Source organism: Ailuropoda melanoleuca, chromosome 14 (assembly GCF_002007445.2).
Source record: "Ailuropoda melanoleuca isolate Jingjing chromosome 14, ASM200744v2, whole genome shotgun sequence".
Lineage (NCBI taxonomy): Eukaryota > Metazoa > Chordata > Mammalia > Carnivora > Ursidae > Ailuropoda > Ailuropoda melanoleuca.
In genome coordinates, this window is record NC_048231.1 from 43106217 (window position 1) to 43124055 (window position 17839).

The 17839-nt window shown below is 61.0% G+C and overlaps 1 protein-coding gene across 4 annotated transcripts in view; it reads left to right on the forward strand.

Annotated features, from left to right (window-relative positions):
• ARVCF (ARVCF delta catenin family member) overlaps window positions 1–17394 on the forward strand; it is a 50433-nt gene extending 33039 nt beyond the window's left edge. For 2 of the 4 annotated variants that reach the window (XR_004620469.1, XR_004620471.1), the window contains exons 4-18: window positions 5145–5303; window positions 5489–6012; window positions 7041–7540; window positions 8173–8356; window positions 9185–9302; window positions 9737–9908; window positions 10409–10426; window positions 11449–11520; window positions 12940–13067; window positions 13377–13527; window positions 13830–14028; window positions 14136–14248; window positions 14362–14446; window positions 14775–14828; window positions 15260–15345. Coding sequence is in view for 1 of the 4 variants with exons in the window: in XM_034643154.1 (XP_034499045.1) it covers window positions 5145–5303; window positions 5489–6012; window positions 7041–7540; window positions 8173–8356; window positions 9185–9302; window positions 9737–9908; window positions 10409–10426; window positions 11449–11520; window positions 12940–13067; window positions 13377–13527; window positions 13830–14018; window positions 14127–14248; window positions 14362–14446; window positions 14775–14828; window positions 15260–15345; window positions 15974–16078 (2667 nt within the window). In the remaining 3 variants the exon portion in view is untranslated. Of the gene's footprint in view, window positions 1–5144; window positions 5304–5488; window positions 6013–7040; window positions 7541–8172; window positions 8357–9184; window positions 9303–9736; window positions 9909–10408; window positions 10427–11448; window positions 11521–12939; window positions 13068–13376; window positions 13528–13829; window positions 14029–14126; window positions 14249–14361; window positions 14447–14774; window positions 14829–15259; window positions 15346–15973; window positions 16091–16520 lie in introns of those variants that run through there. The other 2 variants (XM_034643154.1, XR_004620470.1) reach the window with 2 other exon arrangements.
• The last annotated feature ends 445 nt before the right edge of the window (window positions 17395–17839 follow it).

Genomic DNA, 17839 nt, shown 5'->3' on the forward strand with positions numbered 1-17839 from the left:
CCGGAGTAGGCTATTGTCTGCGCTTCGGGCCGGCGCGTTTGGCCCCGGGGCAGGCGGGGCGGCGCGGCGGAGTGAGCGCACCCGCCCGGGGGGGTGTGCAAGGCGCGGGGCGGGGCCGCGGGGTCTCTGGGGACCGGGCGCGGGCACCCCGGGCGGTGCGACTCCGCGCCTGGAAGCGAGGCCGGGATCGGGGTGGGTGCACCCCAGGGCAGCGCCCAGGACAGGTGCCTGGGCGGGGGTGGTGGGTGAGGGCCTTCCTGAGCAGCGCCTCTGTGCGGGAGGGATGCCGAGTCTGGAGGGGTCAGCCGGACGAGGCCTCCAGCTCCTTGGGGGGCACGGTGGGCCCCCCCCTTCACACTCTTAGCGCGGGCTCCGACTCTGGGGACCTGCGAAGGAGCTTCCGGAGCTTTAATGGAAGCCCTGTCTGCCGCGGCAGCGCACGTGAGGGGAGGGGTGGAGGAAGGCCCTGCCCACGTGCGGAGGCGGGAGGGGGTCTCCGAGGAAAACCCGGGCAGTCAGCCTCCCAGGGCTGGGAAGGAGCGGGAGAGAGGCGTGTGGGCAGCCAGCACCTCGTGCTCAGAGGGTTTGGGGTCCAGTAACAGGCAGGGAAACTGAGGCTGACTGGAGGAGCAACTGCCCCAGGCCCCTTGTGATTGGGGGCCAGGTCACACCTGCTTCTCCCTGGCAGCTGGGTTTCTGCCTGCTGGGTGTCTCTGGTATGGCCCCTACGTTCAGGCCACTGACTGTCCCAGAGATGTAAGGGTCAGCTGGGGGAGAGGTGGGGCCACTGTGTAACAGATGGATACGGGCTGGGCTTGGAGAAACTGGGGTGGGTGACAGCCAGCCCTGCTCGCCCCTGCAACCTTGCTACCCCAATGCCCCTTGGTGTCTTGGCCACTCAGTGTGGACTGCAAGCCCTGGCAGGCAGCCTGCTGCTCTGGAGGGGTGAGCTCCCCATCTGCCTGAGCTGGGCAGAGGCTCTGGACGTCAAGAGAGGGCATCTATGGTGGCCGAGGGCTTGGTCTCTGGTGACAGATGCCAGCCTGGATTCTCTTGGACTCTATCGGGGATGGCTGTGCTGGGGTGGAGGGGATACGGGGACATGTTCATTCCTTCACTCATTCATTCATTCATTCATTCATTCATTCATTCATTCTTTCAGTGCCAGCTGTCTTGTGCCCTTTGAGGGCCAGGACTGGGGATTGTGGGAGCCAGGTGTGGGATCCTACCTTAACCCATTCCCTGCATGTGTGGTGGGACCATGGACAGGGTGGGGCACCCATCTCGAGGTTTGTTCTTCATGACATACACCATGGGTGCTCATCTGTGAAGTGTGGTTGGTGACATAGATCCATGCCTCTGGGACCCCAGTCCACCCCCCTCCCCCATTATGGTTTGGCTTGTTTCCTCGAACCCTCCCTCTGCCATTCCCACGTGTACCTCAGAGGTGCTTGTGGGCTTTTGCCCAGGTGGCAGCCCCTCTATACGTTGGCCCACATCTTGTATTCTACTCCCCACATTCCTTAGATCTGGCCGTGAAGGTGGGACGGGCACTATCCTGCTTGTCCTTTGGCCTTGATATCCTGGGTACTTTCTGGTTCCATATAAGGAAGCTGTGCCCAGCTCTGTGCCTCTGGGGACCCTCTTGAGAGCAGTGGTGGCTGGTTGGGTTTACCTGTCTGAGTGCTGGCCACTCTCGCCCCGGGCTTGAATCTTGGGCCAGGCCCCTTCCACAAATTCCAGGGAGCTCCTGGGAAACCCCAGGTCTGGACAGCAGCCCCACTCTTTGCCAGGCCTATAGACCAGGGACCAGGTAGACCATGATGGGAGTACCAGGGGGCAGTTTGGGCCCTGGAGGTAGGTGATGGGAGGCAGGTCAGTGGTTCCAGGAAGAGAGGCAAGAATGAAGCTAGGACTGGGGAAAGGTGACAAGAGACAGCTGACAGGATTTGGCAAGATTTGGGATGTGAAGGGCTGGGGGTTGTGTGTCCAGGCTGGTGCTCATGTCTGGGATTCAGGGGGGACCTGAGCCGTAGGGCCTGGGGTCTCTGGGGTGTGCCGCCTTGGATAGGTGGACATGCAGCCCTAGAGCAGGGTCTTGAGGTCAGGTGAGGATGCAGGCACCCCGGTCATCTGCCTCTGCTGAGTGCCAACTATGTGGCGGTCATCAGTTCACAACCCCACGCCAGCACCCCAAAGATGTTGCAGAGGCCTGAACCATGGTTGACCTTGGGTCTTTCCCTGCCATAGGCTTTGGTTCCCCCCTCTGCTACCAGCTCTGAGACCCCCCAGAGTGGGTGTCCAGGGAGTCTGGACACAAGATGGGCATGTGTTGGCATGTGCAAGTCCCTCTGGGGGCAGTGGGCACTGTGGACTGGGGCCTATTAGGACAACATGCAGATTGACACGCTTAGGCCTGTGAGCCAGGCTGGGTGCTTACACACGCGTGCACACACACACACGTGTGTGTCTGTGCATGTGTCCCTGTTGGAAGCACCAGGTACATGCACGCATGTCTAGGTCCTTATCTGCATGTGTGCCCAGGCGTGTGTAACGGGGCCCGGGCCTTCCTGTGATCACTGGCTGACTCACACTCCTGCCTGCCCGCCCGACTGGGTGAAGTCATCGCCTGTTTTTAGCTCCCTGAGGTCATTTGCCAGTGGGGGCTCTTGGGGCCTCAGGATCCCACTACCAGGCTGCCCGGGCTGGGCATTAGTGGGTGATGCTGCAGGGTTGCCAGGCCTTGTTAGGGTTGGGGGGTGTCCTGGTTCTTCTGGACCCCATCCCTTCGTCCCCTCTCCTGCACTGTGTCAGACCCTCATCACAGGCTAGAGTGAGAATAAACTGAGTCAGAGTAGCATTGAGGACTGAGGTGTGCTTAGTCCTCCCCCTCCCTCACACCCACCCCCTAACCAGGGAGCTGGAGACTCTTCTCTGAGAGTGTTAATGTATGCAGATCTACTCAGGGGCCGTGTCCTCCTGACAGTGCTCTGGTCCCCTTGTCAGCCTTGCTCCTCGCCCCTCCCCTCCACTTGCAGCCACCACGGTGTGGCCCTAGGCCCCTCCATGCCTTGCCCCCCAGGGCCCAGCAGGGAGAGCTCAGTGTCTGACACACAGTTGCTCCCCCAGTTGCCAAATACAGGTGGGGCAGCCGAGGCGCCAACAGTGACAGGCTGTCCCTGAATCTTCTCCAGAACTGTCCCGGCTCCCGGTGCCCTCAGAGAAGAGCCCAGGCCACCTTTCCTGGCAGCCCAGCAGCATGTCCCTATTCAGGGTCTCAGCTGATTCCTCTTTCTCAGGGAACATGGTTCCTCCTTCCTGGCCAGCTCCCCAGCAGGCATTCAACCTACAACCCCAAACTGAGTGGCAGCCAAGGCTGTGGCCCACAAGGGGTGAGGTATAGCTAAAAGGCCTTGCAAAATTGCCTTCCCTGTGCATGCCTGAAATTCCCTGTTAGTAGTCTGTGAAGTCCTGGTTAAGCCTTTCCGTTCTGTCAGGCCTCAGTTTCCCTTTTTATAAAATCAGGTATTGTTGTTGTCCTCTGAGGTCCTGCTTCTGGGGCAGAGGCTGCATTCTGTGACTTCTTCCTGTGTCACCAGAGGCCATGGGATACACCTGTCCTAACATGGTGCAGGCCTGTCTCTGGACCCCTGAAGGGTTTGCAGGGGCCCAAAATGTCAGCACTATGTGGAGCTGGGGGCTTAAGCATTTTGTTAGACAGGATTCCCACCTGAGGAGGTGTCAACACCCTGAGGACCTCGGGAGGCAGGCCCTAGGGCAGCTCTGGGCACCTAGCCTTGCACACCTCCCAGGCCCGGGGCCAGGAGCAAAGTAGAGCTCTGGTGGCAGGCAGATAGGGGTGTGGCCTTCCTGGGGCCTCAGCTCCGTTTCTGTGTAGGGCCTCAGAGGCCTGGGGCCCAGACAGGGGATCCATTCCTCAAGGCACAGCATCTGGGCCACAGAGCCAGGCCTGTCCTCCTGCTGACCTGGCCCCTGCTGCCCAGGAATGTGCTTCTGCTCGCCTGCCCACTGCGGCTTGGGTTTCAGCCCCTACCCTTCCTGGCCAGATGCTAATCCTGGGACATTGGCATGGTGTGGGGACCCATGCAGTCAGAGGCCCAGGGGTAGATGGACTTTGGCTCTCGGACCCCTTTGCCAGTCAGCACAGTCAGTTCAGCTCTGCTATGGACTGGCCTTTCCTCTTCGAGCCTCCATTTCCCCACTGGCAAGTCTGGCCATAGGCTTATGGGCCTTGAAAGGGCCCCTGTCCAGAACTACCTTGCCTGAAATTCCACCATGGTCATCCCCTGCAGGGATGAAAGCAAGGGGAGCTGCAGGTTGGGGAGACCTGGGGGGAGGTATATGGGGAGGGGACACCAGGGTTCCTGTCAAGGACTAACTGGGCACACCTGGCCTGAATTCACCAACTCTGGACTCTGATAAAGCACCCAGCATCTCAACGGGGAGCACCAAACACTGGCCCAAATGAGGTAGGGCCAGGCTGTGCCCACTCAACACCCCAGGAGTGTCCAGGCCGGAAGGAACAAGGGTATTTTGGGCATTCTGAGAACTGGGTATTTCTGTCCTGCGAGGGCGTCTGGCTGACCTTGGAAATAGTGGAGGCCCGGGTGTGGCCCTGGGGAGTCAGTGAGCAGTGCTGAAACTGCTCCCCCAAAGCCTCTGCACTCAAGGTTTCTTGGGTGGGGCAGGGAGGAGGCCCAGGACAGGTAGAGGGCCTAGCCAGGGGTAGTGAGCCGTGTCAAGTTTGAACTGCAGGTCCCACCACCCTCCTTGGGTCACCAGGAACCTGTAGCAACCAGGCCTTGCTGCTCAGACAGGGCTACCCAAGACTGCACTCAGGGGCTTATTTGCCACCTCAGCCCAAGGAGGCACCAGGATTGGGGGAGGTCAACCCCCAAAGCCTCCCATGGGATGGGGCAACAGGGCCAGTCAGCCCCATGGCATTCAGAGGCAGGAATGGGCTGCTGTCTTCACCAGCTGGGGCTGAGATAGGCCCTGGGGTCCATGGGTTCCAGGGGTAGGAAGAAGGCACTCCTGCCCTCTAGGCCAGCACAAGCATCTACATTCCAGGGCCAGGTGAGTTATGGGTCCTCCCACTGACACCCATCCCACCCCTTGCCCAGGAACAGAGCCCGGGCAGCCAGGCCTCACTGGCCACAATGCCAGAGGCGCCCGAGGTGCTGGAGGAGACAGTGACAGTGGAGGAGGACCCTGGCACACCTACCTCCCACGTGTCCATTGTCACATCAGAAGACGGCACCACCCGGCGCACTGAGACCAAGGTATGGCCAGCCCCAGGCAGTGAGCAAGTAGGCTGTGTAGCCATGGTTGTTCCATTTACAGAGTGGCCTCTCAGAGGCCACCTGTTGGTCGGGTGGAAGACCGAGGCTACCCTGGCCCTACCGGGGCAGTGTCCGGGCCTCTCAGGCTGCCCAGCCAGCCCACCGGCCACCCACTTACCCACCAGGTGACCAAGACGGTCAAGACGGTGACCACGAGAACAGTGCGCCAAGTGCCCGTAGGGCCCGATGGCCTCCCCCTGCTGGACGGCGGTCCCCCACTAGGTCCCTTCGCAGATGGCCCTCTGGATCGGCACTTCCTGTTGCGCGGGGGTGGTCCGGCAGCCACGCTTTCCCGTGCCTACCTCAGCAGTGGGGGCAGCTTTACCGACGGCCCGGAGCCCCGTGATGTCCCGAGCTACGGCAGTCTATCCCGTGGGCTGGGTGTGCGGCCCGCACGTGGCGCCCTTGGTCCAGGACCCGTGGATGGCTGCTTCACACTGCCTGGCCGACGTGAGGCCTTCCCTGCGGGCCCTGAGCCTGTGCCACCAGCTGGTCGCTCCCAGCCCGAGCGCTTCCAGGCAGAGCCATACGGCTTAGAGGATGACACCCGCAGCCTGGCTGCTGATGACGAGGGTGGCCCGGAGCTGGAGCCTGACTGTGGCACCGCCACGAGGAGGAGGCCTGAGTGTGGGCGTGGCCTTCGTTCCAGGTGAGCACCCTGAGCCTGGCCCCTGCCTCCAGCAAGTCTGCCTTCCACTCCCCCAGCAGAGAGTCCTCCATAGCCTGTCTTGCTGCTGGGGCTAGGTTAGTTATACACGTTAGTTTGAGTTGGCCTCAATTCAAGGACAGCAACAAGGGAAGCTTCTGGGATAGTAGAAGTTGCACTGGACATCCTCCCTGTGGGTCTGGGGCATTAGGGAAGTTGGTGACAGTGCCCAACACCTGCTACCCCTGCTCCAGACAGATGGCCATGAAGATATAAGCACAGGAGGCTCAGAGCGTTTCCTCTGAGTTTGAGGCTCCAGCCTTTCCCCACGCCTCAATTGCCCCTGTGTACAGAAGCAACCAGAAACTAGGCTATCCAGCTCTTCCCAGCGTAGACTCTGGTTCTGTCACCTCTGCCCTCGGTTTTTCTATCTGTAGAGTGAGAACATGATCACAGCCTTAGTATGGATTATGCTGTGTGACCACAGGCAAGGTACCTGACCCCTCCTAGCCTCAATCCCTGCCCTAGGAAGTAGGTTTGATGGTGATAACCCGCAAAGACATCTTGTACTCAGAGGACTGGTGGCCTGAATGCCCCTTATACGGTCCCACCAGGGTGGCTGTGTGCAGGGAGGGTCACCTGCCCCCGCATCCTGGCAGATCCCACATTGCAGAGATGAGCCTCATGGGAAGGCAGGACCCCTGTCATAGACAGATGTTTCACAGAAACATATTCAGCTCAAAATTGGGGAATGCTGCCAGATGATGGGACTGAGTGAGCTCCCCATCTCAGGGAGATCCAAGCCCTGATAACCATTGGCTGGTGTTTGGCCATGTTACTGGCTGTGAGTCAGTTCTTGCTGGCCCAGGGTATGACTCTCAGCACCCACTTGGTACTTGGGGTCCAATACCAATGCTATAGGCCTATCCCCACCCTTCATGGGTTCGTGGTTCCCTGGAGAAGATAACGGTGGGTAAGGAGGCATCTTCAGGCAGTGCCAAGATGTTCCTGCACCCTGCCTGCATGCACAGGGCCTATGAGGATGTGGCAGATGACGGCGGTGAGCTGATGGAGGAGCGGCCCCCGTTTCCGGCTGCGACGGCACCCCTGGCCCAGCCAGAACGGGGCAGCCTTGGCAGCCTGGACCGAGTGGTACGGCGGTCGCCCTCAGTCGACAGCGTCCGTAAGGAGCCGCGTTGGAGGGACCCCGAGCTGCCAGAGGTCCTGGCCATGCTTCGACACCCCGTGGACCCTGTGAAAGCCAACGCAGCCGCCTACCTGCAACACCTGTGCTTTGAGAACGAGGGTGTCAAGCGTCGTGTGCGGCAGCTGCGGGGCCTGCCTCTGCTCGTGGCTCTGCTGGACCACCCAAGGGCGGAGGTGCGGCGGCGGGCCTGCGGGGCACTGCGAAACCTCTCCTATGGCCGAGACACAGACAACAAGGCCGCCATCCGGGACTGTGGCGGTGTGCCTGCCCTGGTGCGCCTGCTGCGGGCTGCCCGGGACAATGAGGTCCGAGAGCTCGTCACAGGTGAGTGACACCTGGCTTCCCGTCATCCCTCAGGGAGAGGAGAGAGAGGCTTGGCCAGGGAAAGCCCCCTCCCCCCCATTTAGTCAGGAGTTCCAGCTGCTGGGGGTAGGCATTAGGCTTAGACTGAGAGGTCCCAAGTCTCTCTACCTCTGGACTTTGCTGCCTTTCAGGTAGGCCCCCTCTCCACCTGCCCCCCATCCCCATACTCCTCCAGGAGTCTGGTCCCACCCTCCAATGGGGCCGTGCTGGGGGATTGTGCCTTATGGGACCCAATTGGCCAGGTAGGGTCATGTGACCACCTTTAGATGGGGCCAGTGAAGCAGTAGTGCCACCCACCCACGTGGCTAAGAAGGGATGGGGGAAGAGAAGGCACCTGCTTGTCTAGCCACAGGCCCCCGGGCAGCCTCTCCTCTGTGTCCCAGCCCCTCTGGTGCTTTCTGCCAGCTGGCAGCTACTGTTAGGTGCCCATGCACATCCTGCCTGGGCCAGGGTGGGTGCCCAGGACCTCTCACAGCGTTTGTCACTTCCTGCCTTCTGGTCTGATCGGGGCATATCCTGAGCGAGGTCGCATGGGGAGGTAGGAAGATCACTGCCTGTGTGGTGAGCACTGGCTGGTTGATGGTGCCCTGTAGGCACACTCTGGAACCTGTCATCCTACGAGCCCCTGAAGATGGTCATCATTGACCACGGCCTGCAGACGCTGACCCATGAGGTCATTGTGCCCCACTCGGGCTGGGAGCGCGAGCCCAACGAGGATTCCAAGCCAAGGGATGCCGAGTGGACAACAGTCTTCAAGAACACGTCGGGCTGCTTGAGGTGTGGGTGGGGGCTGGGCTCGGGCACTCTCTATGCAGCCACCTAGGACTGTTCCCGGTCAAGGAGGCAGGAGCCAGGCACCAGAGCCTGTAGGCACACCTGGGGATGTCCTCATGTCCTGTTTAACATGGAAGACAATTAGCCACCCAACTCTTAGGAGCTTCACAGCCACATCACACTTCCTGCCCGAGTCCTGAGAATGGGGCCTAATGGGGCTGTACTCAGCCCCAAGGGCAACCTCTGGACAAGGTCAGCCATGCTCTCATGTAGGACCGCACATCTCCAGCCCTGCTCAGCTTCAGCCCACTCTCCCATCACCGTGACAGCTGGGGTAGGGGGAGCCAGGACCCTCATCTTCCATCTGCCTCAGAGGCCTCATTCCATGTCCTTGTGACCTCTGCCCTAATTCTCCCACCCTGGGAATCACTACAGAGTCCTCACAGGTGGCCCTGGGTCCCCACAGTCCTGCCTGTCCATCAGGATGTACCCCTGTGGCCCTATGGGGTCCTCACCTCACGGTAAGGTGGACCCCAGAACTGCCACTGGGGCAGGGGGAGTCCAGAATTACTGTGCATGGATTTAGGACTCTGGACCAACCTCTGTCCCCTTCCAGTTCTGCTGAGCATCAGAGAAGGCCCCCCACCTCACACAGCGGCCAGGCCAGGGCTCCCTCCTAGGGTCTCTGTGGTCATCGGGACACTGTCACTAGCTTAACAGGGTGGTGTCAGAGCCTGTTTTGCAGATGAAGACAAGACCCCAAGGCCAGGTGGGGGGCTGGGACGTTCCCATGGGAGCCAGGGGTCACAGGGCTCGCTCTTGGCCACCCAGGAACGTGAGCTCGGATGGTGCAGAGGCCCGGCGGCGGCTCCGGGAGTGTGAAGGGCTGGTGGATGCCCTGCTGCATGCCCTGCAGTCGGCTGTGGGCAGGAAGGACACGGACAACAAGGTGGGTGGCGCAGGGGGTGGGGGCGGAGTGCCCTAGCAGGTCCCAGTGGGGTTCGTCTCACAAGCTCCTACAGAGTGTTGGGGACACAGCAGGAACTGGGCCCAGGGGCCCGTGAACTATCTGGGCAGCACAGGAAGAGCAGGCATGCAGTCTGGGGCAGCGCCCTGGGCATGGGCCACCCCGTAGTGGCCACACTGAAGTGGCCATGCCATGAAGTCCCAGACAGGGTTCTACATGCAGGGTGTTCTCCATCTTTTTCCTTCCTCAGCCTCTGCCTGGGAGTTCTCACCCCTGTGGGCCCCCTAGCTTAGGCCTCCCCATCTTTGCACCCCCAGTTCCCTCTGTGCACACTGGCTGTGGCCAGGCTTCCCGGGGAGGGTTGACAGTCTCCAGGCCCACCTGGCCCTGCTCCACTATCTCTTCTTTCCCCACAGTCAGTGGAGAACTGTGTGTGTATCATGCGGAACCTGTCCTACCACGTGCACAAGGAGGTGCCTGGGGCCGACAGGTACCAGGAGGCTGAGCCTGGGCCCCCTGGCGGTGCTGCAGGCTCCCAGCGCCGGAGGAGGGATGACGCTGGCTGTTTTGGTGGCAAGAAGGCCAAAGGTGTGTGGGAGGGACTGGGGTATTACACTCTAGATCTCCGCCCGCCACCCCAGGCTGAAGGGTCTCCATACCCACGGCTGTCACGGAAGCCAGGGACCACCTGGTCAGCTCCTTTTGGGCAGGTGGGGAAGCAGGGAGCCAAGGGGGGTGTATCCAGCCTGCTGGGTCATCCGGCTGACACCCTGGGGCCCCCGGGGGAGGGCAGAAGTGAACCTAGGTGGTGTCCCTGCTGCTGCCTGGACTCAGTCCCTTGGCTCCAGGAAGGGTTCTTTGGGCCCATGGTTGGAAAGTGCTGAAGGTGATGCCGCCTCCTGGTGTTCACAGAGCACCTGAAGACCTAGAGATGCCCTGGAGGCAGCATCCCGCCCTGCCTTCACACCGACCTGACAGGCATTTGCTGGGGGCAGGTTCTGGGGTCTACATTCTCTGGGAGGGCATGGGGGGGGGTGCTGCCCGCTCAGGCTCGTCTCCTTTCTCCTGTGCTTCCTCCGGCCGCCCAGAGGAGTGGTTCCATCAAGGTGAGTCCATGTTTGTCCTGCTGTCCAGGCCTGGTGGGTGCAGTGAGCACCAGGGAGGTGCCCCCCACCCTATTGTCCAGGCAGGCATCTCCATGACGACTGCAGGGCGGTCCAGCCTCAGGGCCCTGGCCCATCCCCAGTCCCTTTCCCGGGCAGCCATCTCCATGACAACTGTGTGGACATGACAACGGCAGGAATGTCAGCCCTGGACTCACTGGGAGGCCAACGGGCTGTTCCTCTGTAACCCCAGCCTCAGCTACCCAGGCAGGGCCGGGCCTGGAGCTGGAGCAGGGAGAGTCAAGGGGGGGCAGGGTCTGGGTGTATTTGTTCCCACAGGCAGCAGGGAGCAAAGTCTGCTCCTGGGAATGAGATGGTGTGTGGCTTAAAGGGACCACACAAAGACCCTGTGAAGCTGGGTAGAACAGGGAGCCCAGATCATCTGAACTCAGCTCTGCTGCCTTTCAGAGGAGAAGCAGCTTCCTTGTCTGTGACGAGGGTGACTGGGAGCTAGTGAGCTCACTCACAGAGGGAAAAGGCCGAGGCTGACAAGTGCTGGGTGGGGCTGCTGTAGGGGCTCAGCTGTAGATGGGGGTCTCTCCTAGCCAGCAGAGTCTGCGACCAGGTACTGACCCCAGACGGGCTTTTCCCCATGGCTGAGACTCTTGGCCCCAGCCCTGCTTTACTGTGCAACCGGGCAGGTCTTGTCCTTGCCACTCCTCAGCTTCTCTGCCTCCCTGTCATCCAGCCTGGGCTTTTGGCTCCCAGCAGCTGCAGGGAGGCCGTGGGGTGGTCAGCAGTGCTGCTCCCAACACCTGACAGGAGATGAATCCTGGCTGCTGGGGGCAAGGCTGGGACATCCCCAGGCCCCACTGTAACCACTGCCCTTCCCAGGGCCTCCTGGTACCCAGTCCCAGACTTGGGGGTGTTCTTGGGCCTTGGACAGGAAAGTGCCGTGTCCACTCTCCTGGCGCATACCTGCCCCCTGCAGGGTTGGCTTCACCTCCGTCTACTCTCTGTTCCAGGGAAGAAGGATGGTGAGATGGACCAGAACTTTGACACACTGGACCTGCCCAAGCGAACTGAGGCTGCCAAAGGTAAGTGGGCGGAGGCAGAGCGCAGCCCAGGCCTATCCAGGTAGCGAAACTTTGTGCTACCAGGCAGGCTTAAAGGGCCTTGGGGATCCTCAGAAGGCTGTCCAGTCCCTGGGTCCTTGCTGTGGGTTCAGAATCAGGGTCAGTTCCATGGGTCACTTCAGGCAGGGCTGGAGACAGAGCACAGAGAGGCCAGGCATTTGCAAGGTCACACAGCATGCAAAAGACTAGAAGGGATAGAGAGAGGCCTTCAGTGAAGGGCAGAGACCAGTTAGGCAGGACCTCCAATGTCAGCTGAGGAGCTCACATTCATTCCAGGGGTTTTGGGAGCCTGGGTGTGGAGTCAGATCTAGTATGGGGGCAGAGTGGTTTGTTCTTCTCGTCCCCTGTGTCTTCTCTTACTGTGTGCTGGTGCTGTTCTGTACACTGGGGATCTAGCCTGAGTAAGAGAGCTCTGCCCTGGTGAGCCCCAGGCCACAGTCCACCCTGCAAGCCCAGACACCCTCAAGTAGGGTGGGAGACCCCAGCCACGGGAGGTCTAGGGGAAAACCTCACACACAGAGGGACCAGCACCTGCAAACACCTTCAGGGGGAATACCCTGAGTGGGGGACATGCTTGGAGCATCTGGGGAACAGGAAGCCCAGCAAAGCTGGAGTGGAGGGACCATGAAGCATGAGGAATGGGGAGGGGGTGATAAAATGTGGGGTGGGAGGGTAGGGGAGAGGAAATAATGTCTGGGTATAGCTCACCTAAAAGGCTGCTCATTCCCTCCTCTGGGGAATACCTTGGGGCAAGGTACTGCTGCACTGTGGGGCCAAGGCCTCAATTGATGGGGGACCAGGAGTGGTTGAGCAAGGTGTAGACTGAGATGGCGGTCCCTGTTGCTAGGGGCGTGCACTGGTAACAGCCTAAGTTACATAGGAGAGAACAGGGCCCTGTTACTAGGGAGGGTGGGTCTTGTTGCTAGAGCTCCTCCCCTCCCCGTAGTTGCACAGCCTATCTACCCAGGAGATCTGGCCCTGTTGGGAGGAGGGCTGGCCCTGTTGTTAGGGAGTTTGAGTCCTGTTGCTGGGGGGGCAGCCCTGGTTGCCACCTCCCTCCCTCCCCCAGGCCTCCTGGATGCTCTGGCTGCCAGGCAGGTCCAATACCATTTCTTTGGCAGCAGGGTCAAGGGAACAACAACCTCACTTAGACCCACCGCCTCCTCACTGAGCCTCTATTCTTCCAGGAAATGGGAATGCTTTCTCCCTTGGTCGCTCATAAGGGGCGAATGCGTTGATGTTAAATTTTCCCTGACTGCGCCATACCCATCCCTGGCCCCAACTGACTCTTGTCCTGGGGGCACTGATGGGAGGAGGGGGGACGGGGTAATGGGGGCAGAGGGCCTGGGTGACTGTGGGCGGTGGGTGCTCTGTGCCCAGGCTTTGAGCTGCTGTATCAGCCCGAGGTGGTACGTCTCTACCTCTCCCTCCTCACGGAGAGCCGGAACTTTAACACCCTGGAAGCTGCCGCTGGCGCCCTACAGAACCTCAGCGCCGGCAACTGGATGGTGAGAGGCCGAATCTGACAGGGAGGGGACAGAGAGAATCCTAGGTACCCTGTTGGTGCCGGCCTCTGCCTTTGCCTGGCCTGGGGGGGTGGTGGGGACCACATGGGACACAGTGCCTCCCCAAGGTCCGGGAGGTTCGGGGCACAAAGGATGCATGCTGGAGGTGGGGTTGAGTTGCTTGGGTAGGGCTTTGTCATGCGCGGGAGGAGCGTCCAGCTAGAGGGAACTGTCAGGGCTCAGGTAGGAGAATGTCTAGGCGGGCGGGCAGGACCCCGTGTGTTGAGCACACTCCCTGCTCCACTGCCACAGTGGGCCACCTACATCCGTGCCACGGTGCGCAAGGAGCGTGGCCTTCCGGTGCTCGTGGAGCTGCTGCAGTCTGAGACTGACAAGGTGGTGCGTGCTGTTGCCATCGCCCTGCGCAACCTTTCCCTGGACCGGCGCAACAAGGACCTCATTGGTGAGGACGCTGGTGGGGCAGAGCCAGGATGCAGACCCCGGTAGGCTGCTCTGGGGTCCCACCGGCAGGAGCTGGGGGACGGCAGGGTGGGGAGGAGGTCAGGGGCCCAGCCCTGCCCCTGTCATTCGGTCCCAGCTGCTAGAGCTGGTGTCTTCCTGAACAGTCTCAAGGCCTAGCCCCTGTACACGGTGGGTGACTTTGCAGCTTCCTAGGGCTCTCCTGGTGGAGGCCACTGTCTGAATCCCGCTCCTTCCCACTGGGGTGGGCAGAGGCGTGTCCTGACAACCGCCCCTGCCCTTCAGGGAGCTATGCCATGGCTGAGCTGGTGCGGAACGTGCGCAATGCACAGGCTCCGGCGCGACCAGGTGCCCGCCTGGAGGAGGACACGGTGGTGGCTGTGCTCAACACCATCCACGAGATCGTGTCCGACAGCCTGGACAATGCACGCTCACTACTACAGGCCCGAGGCGTTCCAGCGCTGGTGGCACTTGGCGCGGCCAGGTGGGTGAGGGTGCGGCCCGGGGAGGGCGGGGCCCAGGCGGGAGGGCGGGGCAGGCGGGAGGGCGGGGCGGGGCCGAGTGCTGACCCCGCCCTGGGCCTGGCCGCAGCCAATCGGGTACGCGAAGCGAAGGCCGCCTCCCACGTGCTGCAGACTGTGTGGAGCTACAAGGAGCTGCGCGGTGCCCTCCAGAAGGATGGCTGGACCAAGGCGCGCTTCCAGGTGCGGCCTGCCTGGCCTTTCTTTTCCTCTTTCACTTCTCCAGCCTAGGTCCCCCACAGGAGTGCCCCTGACCCCACACCCTGTCTGTTTTGTGCCCCCACCCCCTCCCCCAGTCAGCTGCTGCTACTGCTAAGGGACCCAAAGGAGCACCCGGAGGCTTTGACGACAGCACCCTGCCGCTGGTGGACAAGAGCCTTGGTGAATATGGGTCGGGGCGTGGAAACCTATCTCTGAGGTACAAGAGATGCTGCTCCATCTAGGTGCACTGCCTGGTGACAAGGCAGGTGAGGGTGGGGGCCCCTTGCCTGGCTTGCAGCCTCCTGCGACCTCTACACCCATGGTGTCCACACTGATGTTAAGTGGGGGTGGGGGAAGTGTCAGTGGCAGAGGCCTGGCAGAATGGTGCAAAGATGTTAGTGACAAAGGGTAGCCAGGGTCACAGAGGCCAGCCCTGCTGTGGGTTTGTCTGTCCTGGTATCCCCACTGGTTCCTGCAACCAGCCAGCCAACTGTCTTGTGCCTTGCAGATGGTGAGAAGCCAGGCAGCCGGGACGTGATCCCCATGGAGGCACTTGGCCCAGGTGAGTGCAGATACAGGGCTGCTTGTTTCGGCGGCGGGGGGTGGGGGGGTGAGAGGGGGCATGGATGACACTGAAATGGGCCAGGTGGTTTTGCCTTGTGTGTTTGGTGCTTGGAAAGCCTTCCAAGGAGGTGCTGGCTGGCAAAGAGATTTGGTTTAAGAGTGCTGCTGAGGGGGGTGGGTAGCCAGGGAGGGGTCAGTGCCCAGCCAAGGTCTCTGGTTTCTGGTCTGCCAGCTGAAGGGAGCTGGAGGGTTCTGAGCCACCATGGTGGGAAGACCTGGCCTAGGCCTCCAGCACAGTGCTGGGGCAGGGCAGGTGGGGGTTATCTCCCAATGCACCCTGTCCCAGGGGCCCCCTGTGTCTGGGCTGAGAGGGAGATGTGCTCCTGCCATGCCTGCCCCTCAGAGTTCTTCTCATGTCCCCACCCCAAGACGGATACTCCACTGTGGACCGGAGGGAGCGGAGGGCTCGAGGCAGTGACCCTGCAGGGGAGGCCTCTGAGAAGGAACCGTTGAAAGTAAGTGGCTGTGGGCAGGTCCCTAGGGAGGTGGCATAACTGGGGCATGCCTGAGACGGGCCCTGGCAAGGTGCTGAGTTTAGGCCACCCAGTCCACCTGGGGTGGGGCTCACCTGGAGGGCAGCTGGGCTGGGAGATGGAGCCTGGGGCCTGGCCCCTCTGCCTTGGGAACCTTATTGTCAGAACCAGTCTGTGGGTGCAGGGGTTTGAAGCTCATACCCACTGGGAGAGAGGGGGCACAGGACAGAGGGCACTGCCCAGAGCAATGCACAAGGGTCAGGGGAGTCTGAGCAAGCGTGTCTTCACCCTTCTCTGCCTGCGTGTGTGTGTGTGTGTGTGTGTGTGTGTGTGTGTGGATGGGGGGTGGTGGGGAGGACCCACTGTTGTCCTGCCTCCAGGGCGGCACCTGCCAACCTGTTCTGTGACAATCCCCTGGCTTTGGGCACAGGCCTTTGTGTGTCCACGTGTCAGTGTGCATCTATGTGAGCCACACTAGCTCAGCTCCCCCGTCGTGTGCACCCCGGCTCTGGCCTCACCCACTGAGCAGCCCAGTCCATACCTGTCAGTGCTGACTAACCTGCTCTGTTCTGCCTCTAATGCCCGCCTGCCCACTGCCTGTCCGCTGCAGCCCGACCCCGGCAGGAAGGTTCCTCCTGGGCCCAGCAGGCCTGCGGTCAGGCTGGTGGACGCCGTGGGGGACGCTAAGCCTCAGCCCGTTGACTCCTGGGTCTAGCTTGCATGCCTGGTACGTTCTCTCATCTGGTTTTTCATTCAGCTGTTTTCCTGTCCTCTGGGAAGGGGCTTCTCGTTAATCTCTGCCGGCTGCATGTTCTGTCCCTTGGTGCTCCCTGGTAGGACTCCGGCTTCTAGCTTGGCAGGCTCAAATGCCCATGTTAGGGACAGGCTGGGGTCTGAGATAGACATGCCCCCCTGGGCCTGCAGTCCCGGCTCAGGCACTGTGTCATCAGGGCCCAGAGGTAATGGGGCCAGAGCAGGGACGGGTCCCCCCATTTAAATGCCCCAAGCACAGTGCCCCCCAACGACCAGCAAGTTGGATTGGCCCTGTTGCTCGGGGTCAGTCTATGCCACCCACAGCAGCTGCCTTTGTCTACACTTTCATTGGCCTAGCCTGCGGATGGGGCCGCCCTGCTTAACTTTCCCCTCTTCCTCCTTAGGTCTCAGGCCCAGCCGTTTGTTCTTAGGGATCTGATCACGGGAAGAAGGGAACTCCAGGGCCAGCCCTCACACACCCTGCTGTGGAGCTTGGAGCCCCCTGGCGGCAGGGATTGGCAGCACTTCTCGCCTGGGAGCCAGGGCCGGACATTCTGGACACACCTTCCTTCCTGCCCCTTGCTTCCTCCCTCCTAACTCCCTAGACTGAGTTAGCTGTTTACTGACATGGTGCTGTGTGCGAGTGAGAGAGAGAGAGAGAAAGCCAGTGGAGCTGCCAGGGGGCGCCCAGGGAAGCGGCAGGATAGGGCACCTGGCTTTAGTTTGGGGCTGATGGTATAGAAGGGTGCTTTTGTGTGTTGGGCCCCAGAGGAGCCTGGCAGGCGGCCGGGCCCTGAGGGCAGGCAGCAGGGAAGGGAGGAGGGGGGCTCAGAGAAGGAGTTTGACTCTGGAAGGTAGAGGGGATCCACTGGGTTCTGAGTCCCACCCTGCATGGCAGGCAGACCACGGGAGGGGGCTGGCCCGTGCAGAGAGGCTTTGGAGGAGCAAAATGGGGGTCAGGCTGTGCTTGCCCCCACTGTGCCCTCGGCTCCATGGAACCCCAGTGCAGCAGGAGCCTTCCCTGAGTGACTCTGGCCTGGCTGTGGCTACCAAACCCTGTCTGCCGGCCCTGAGTCACACCTCCGGGACTGACCTTCGGCAGCAGCGGGGGACTGCTGCCTAGTGCCTGCTGTTTGTGACTTAAAAACAGAAGAAAAACACTGACAAAAAGCATTAAAAACAAAACCAAAATAAGACTGTATTGGTAAACACCTAAATTTTTGTAAGAAAATTTAAAAATTAAAAAAAGCAACAAAGGAACTTCCTGTCTTCTGTGGCTCAGATCTCTTGCCACAAGCTGCTTGCTCTTCCCTGCCTGCCAGGTGGGGAATGGGTGGAGGTGGCCCCTGGGTGTCCATGTGCTATGTCTAGTGGGGGCTCACTCCCAGGCCCCAGGGGTGTTTATGCACATGTCCTCCTAGGCTCACTGCGATCCCCTTTCTGCACACACAGGTGAAGGCTTGCTTCTGGGTAGTTAGCTGGGCCCTGAGTCCCATGGTGGTGTCCTGGCCAGAGGCTGGTCTGCACACAGGTGGGCTCAGCCAGAATGGGGGGGGCAGGATCCCTGGGGAGCCTCTGAGGCAGCTAGGGGGCCTTGGAGCCAGAAGGCCAGGGTTGGGACTGGGGATTTAGGCAGATGCAAAGCAATTCTACTTCCCGTGCGAGCCGGGCAGCTGGAGAAGTGCCAGAGCTGATCTGAACCCAGTCTTCCATAAACAAGGCC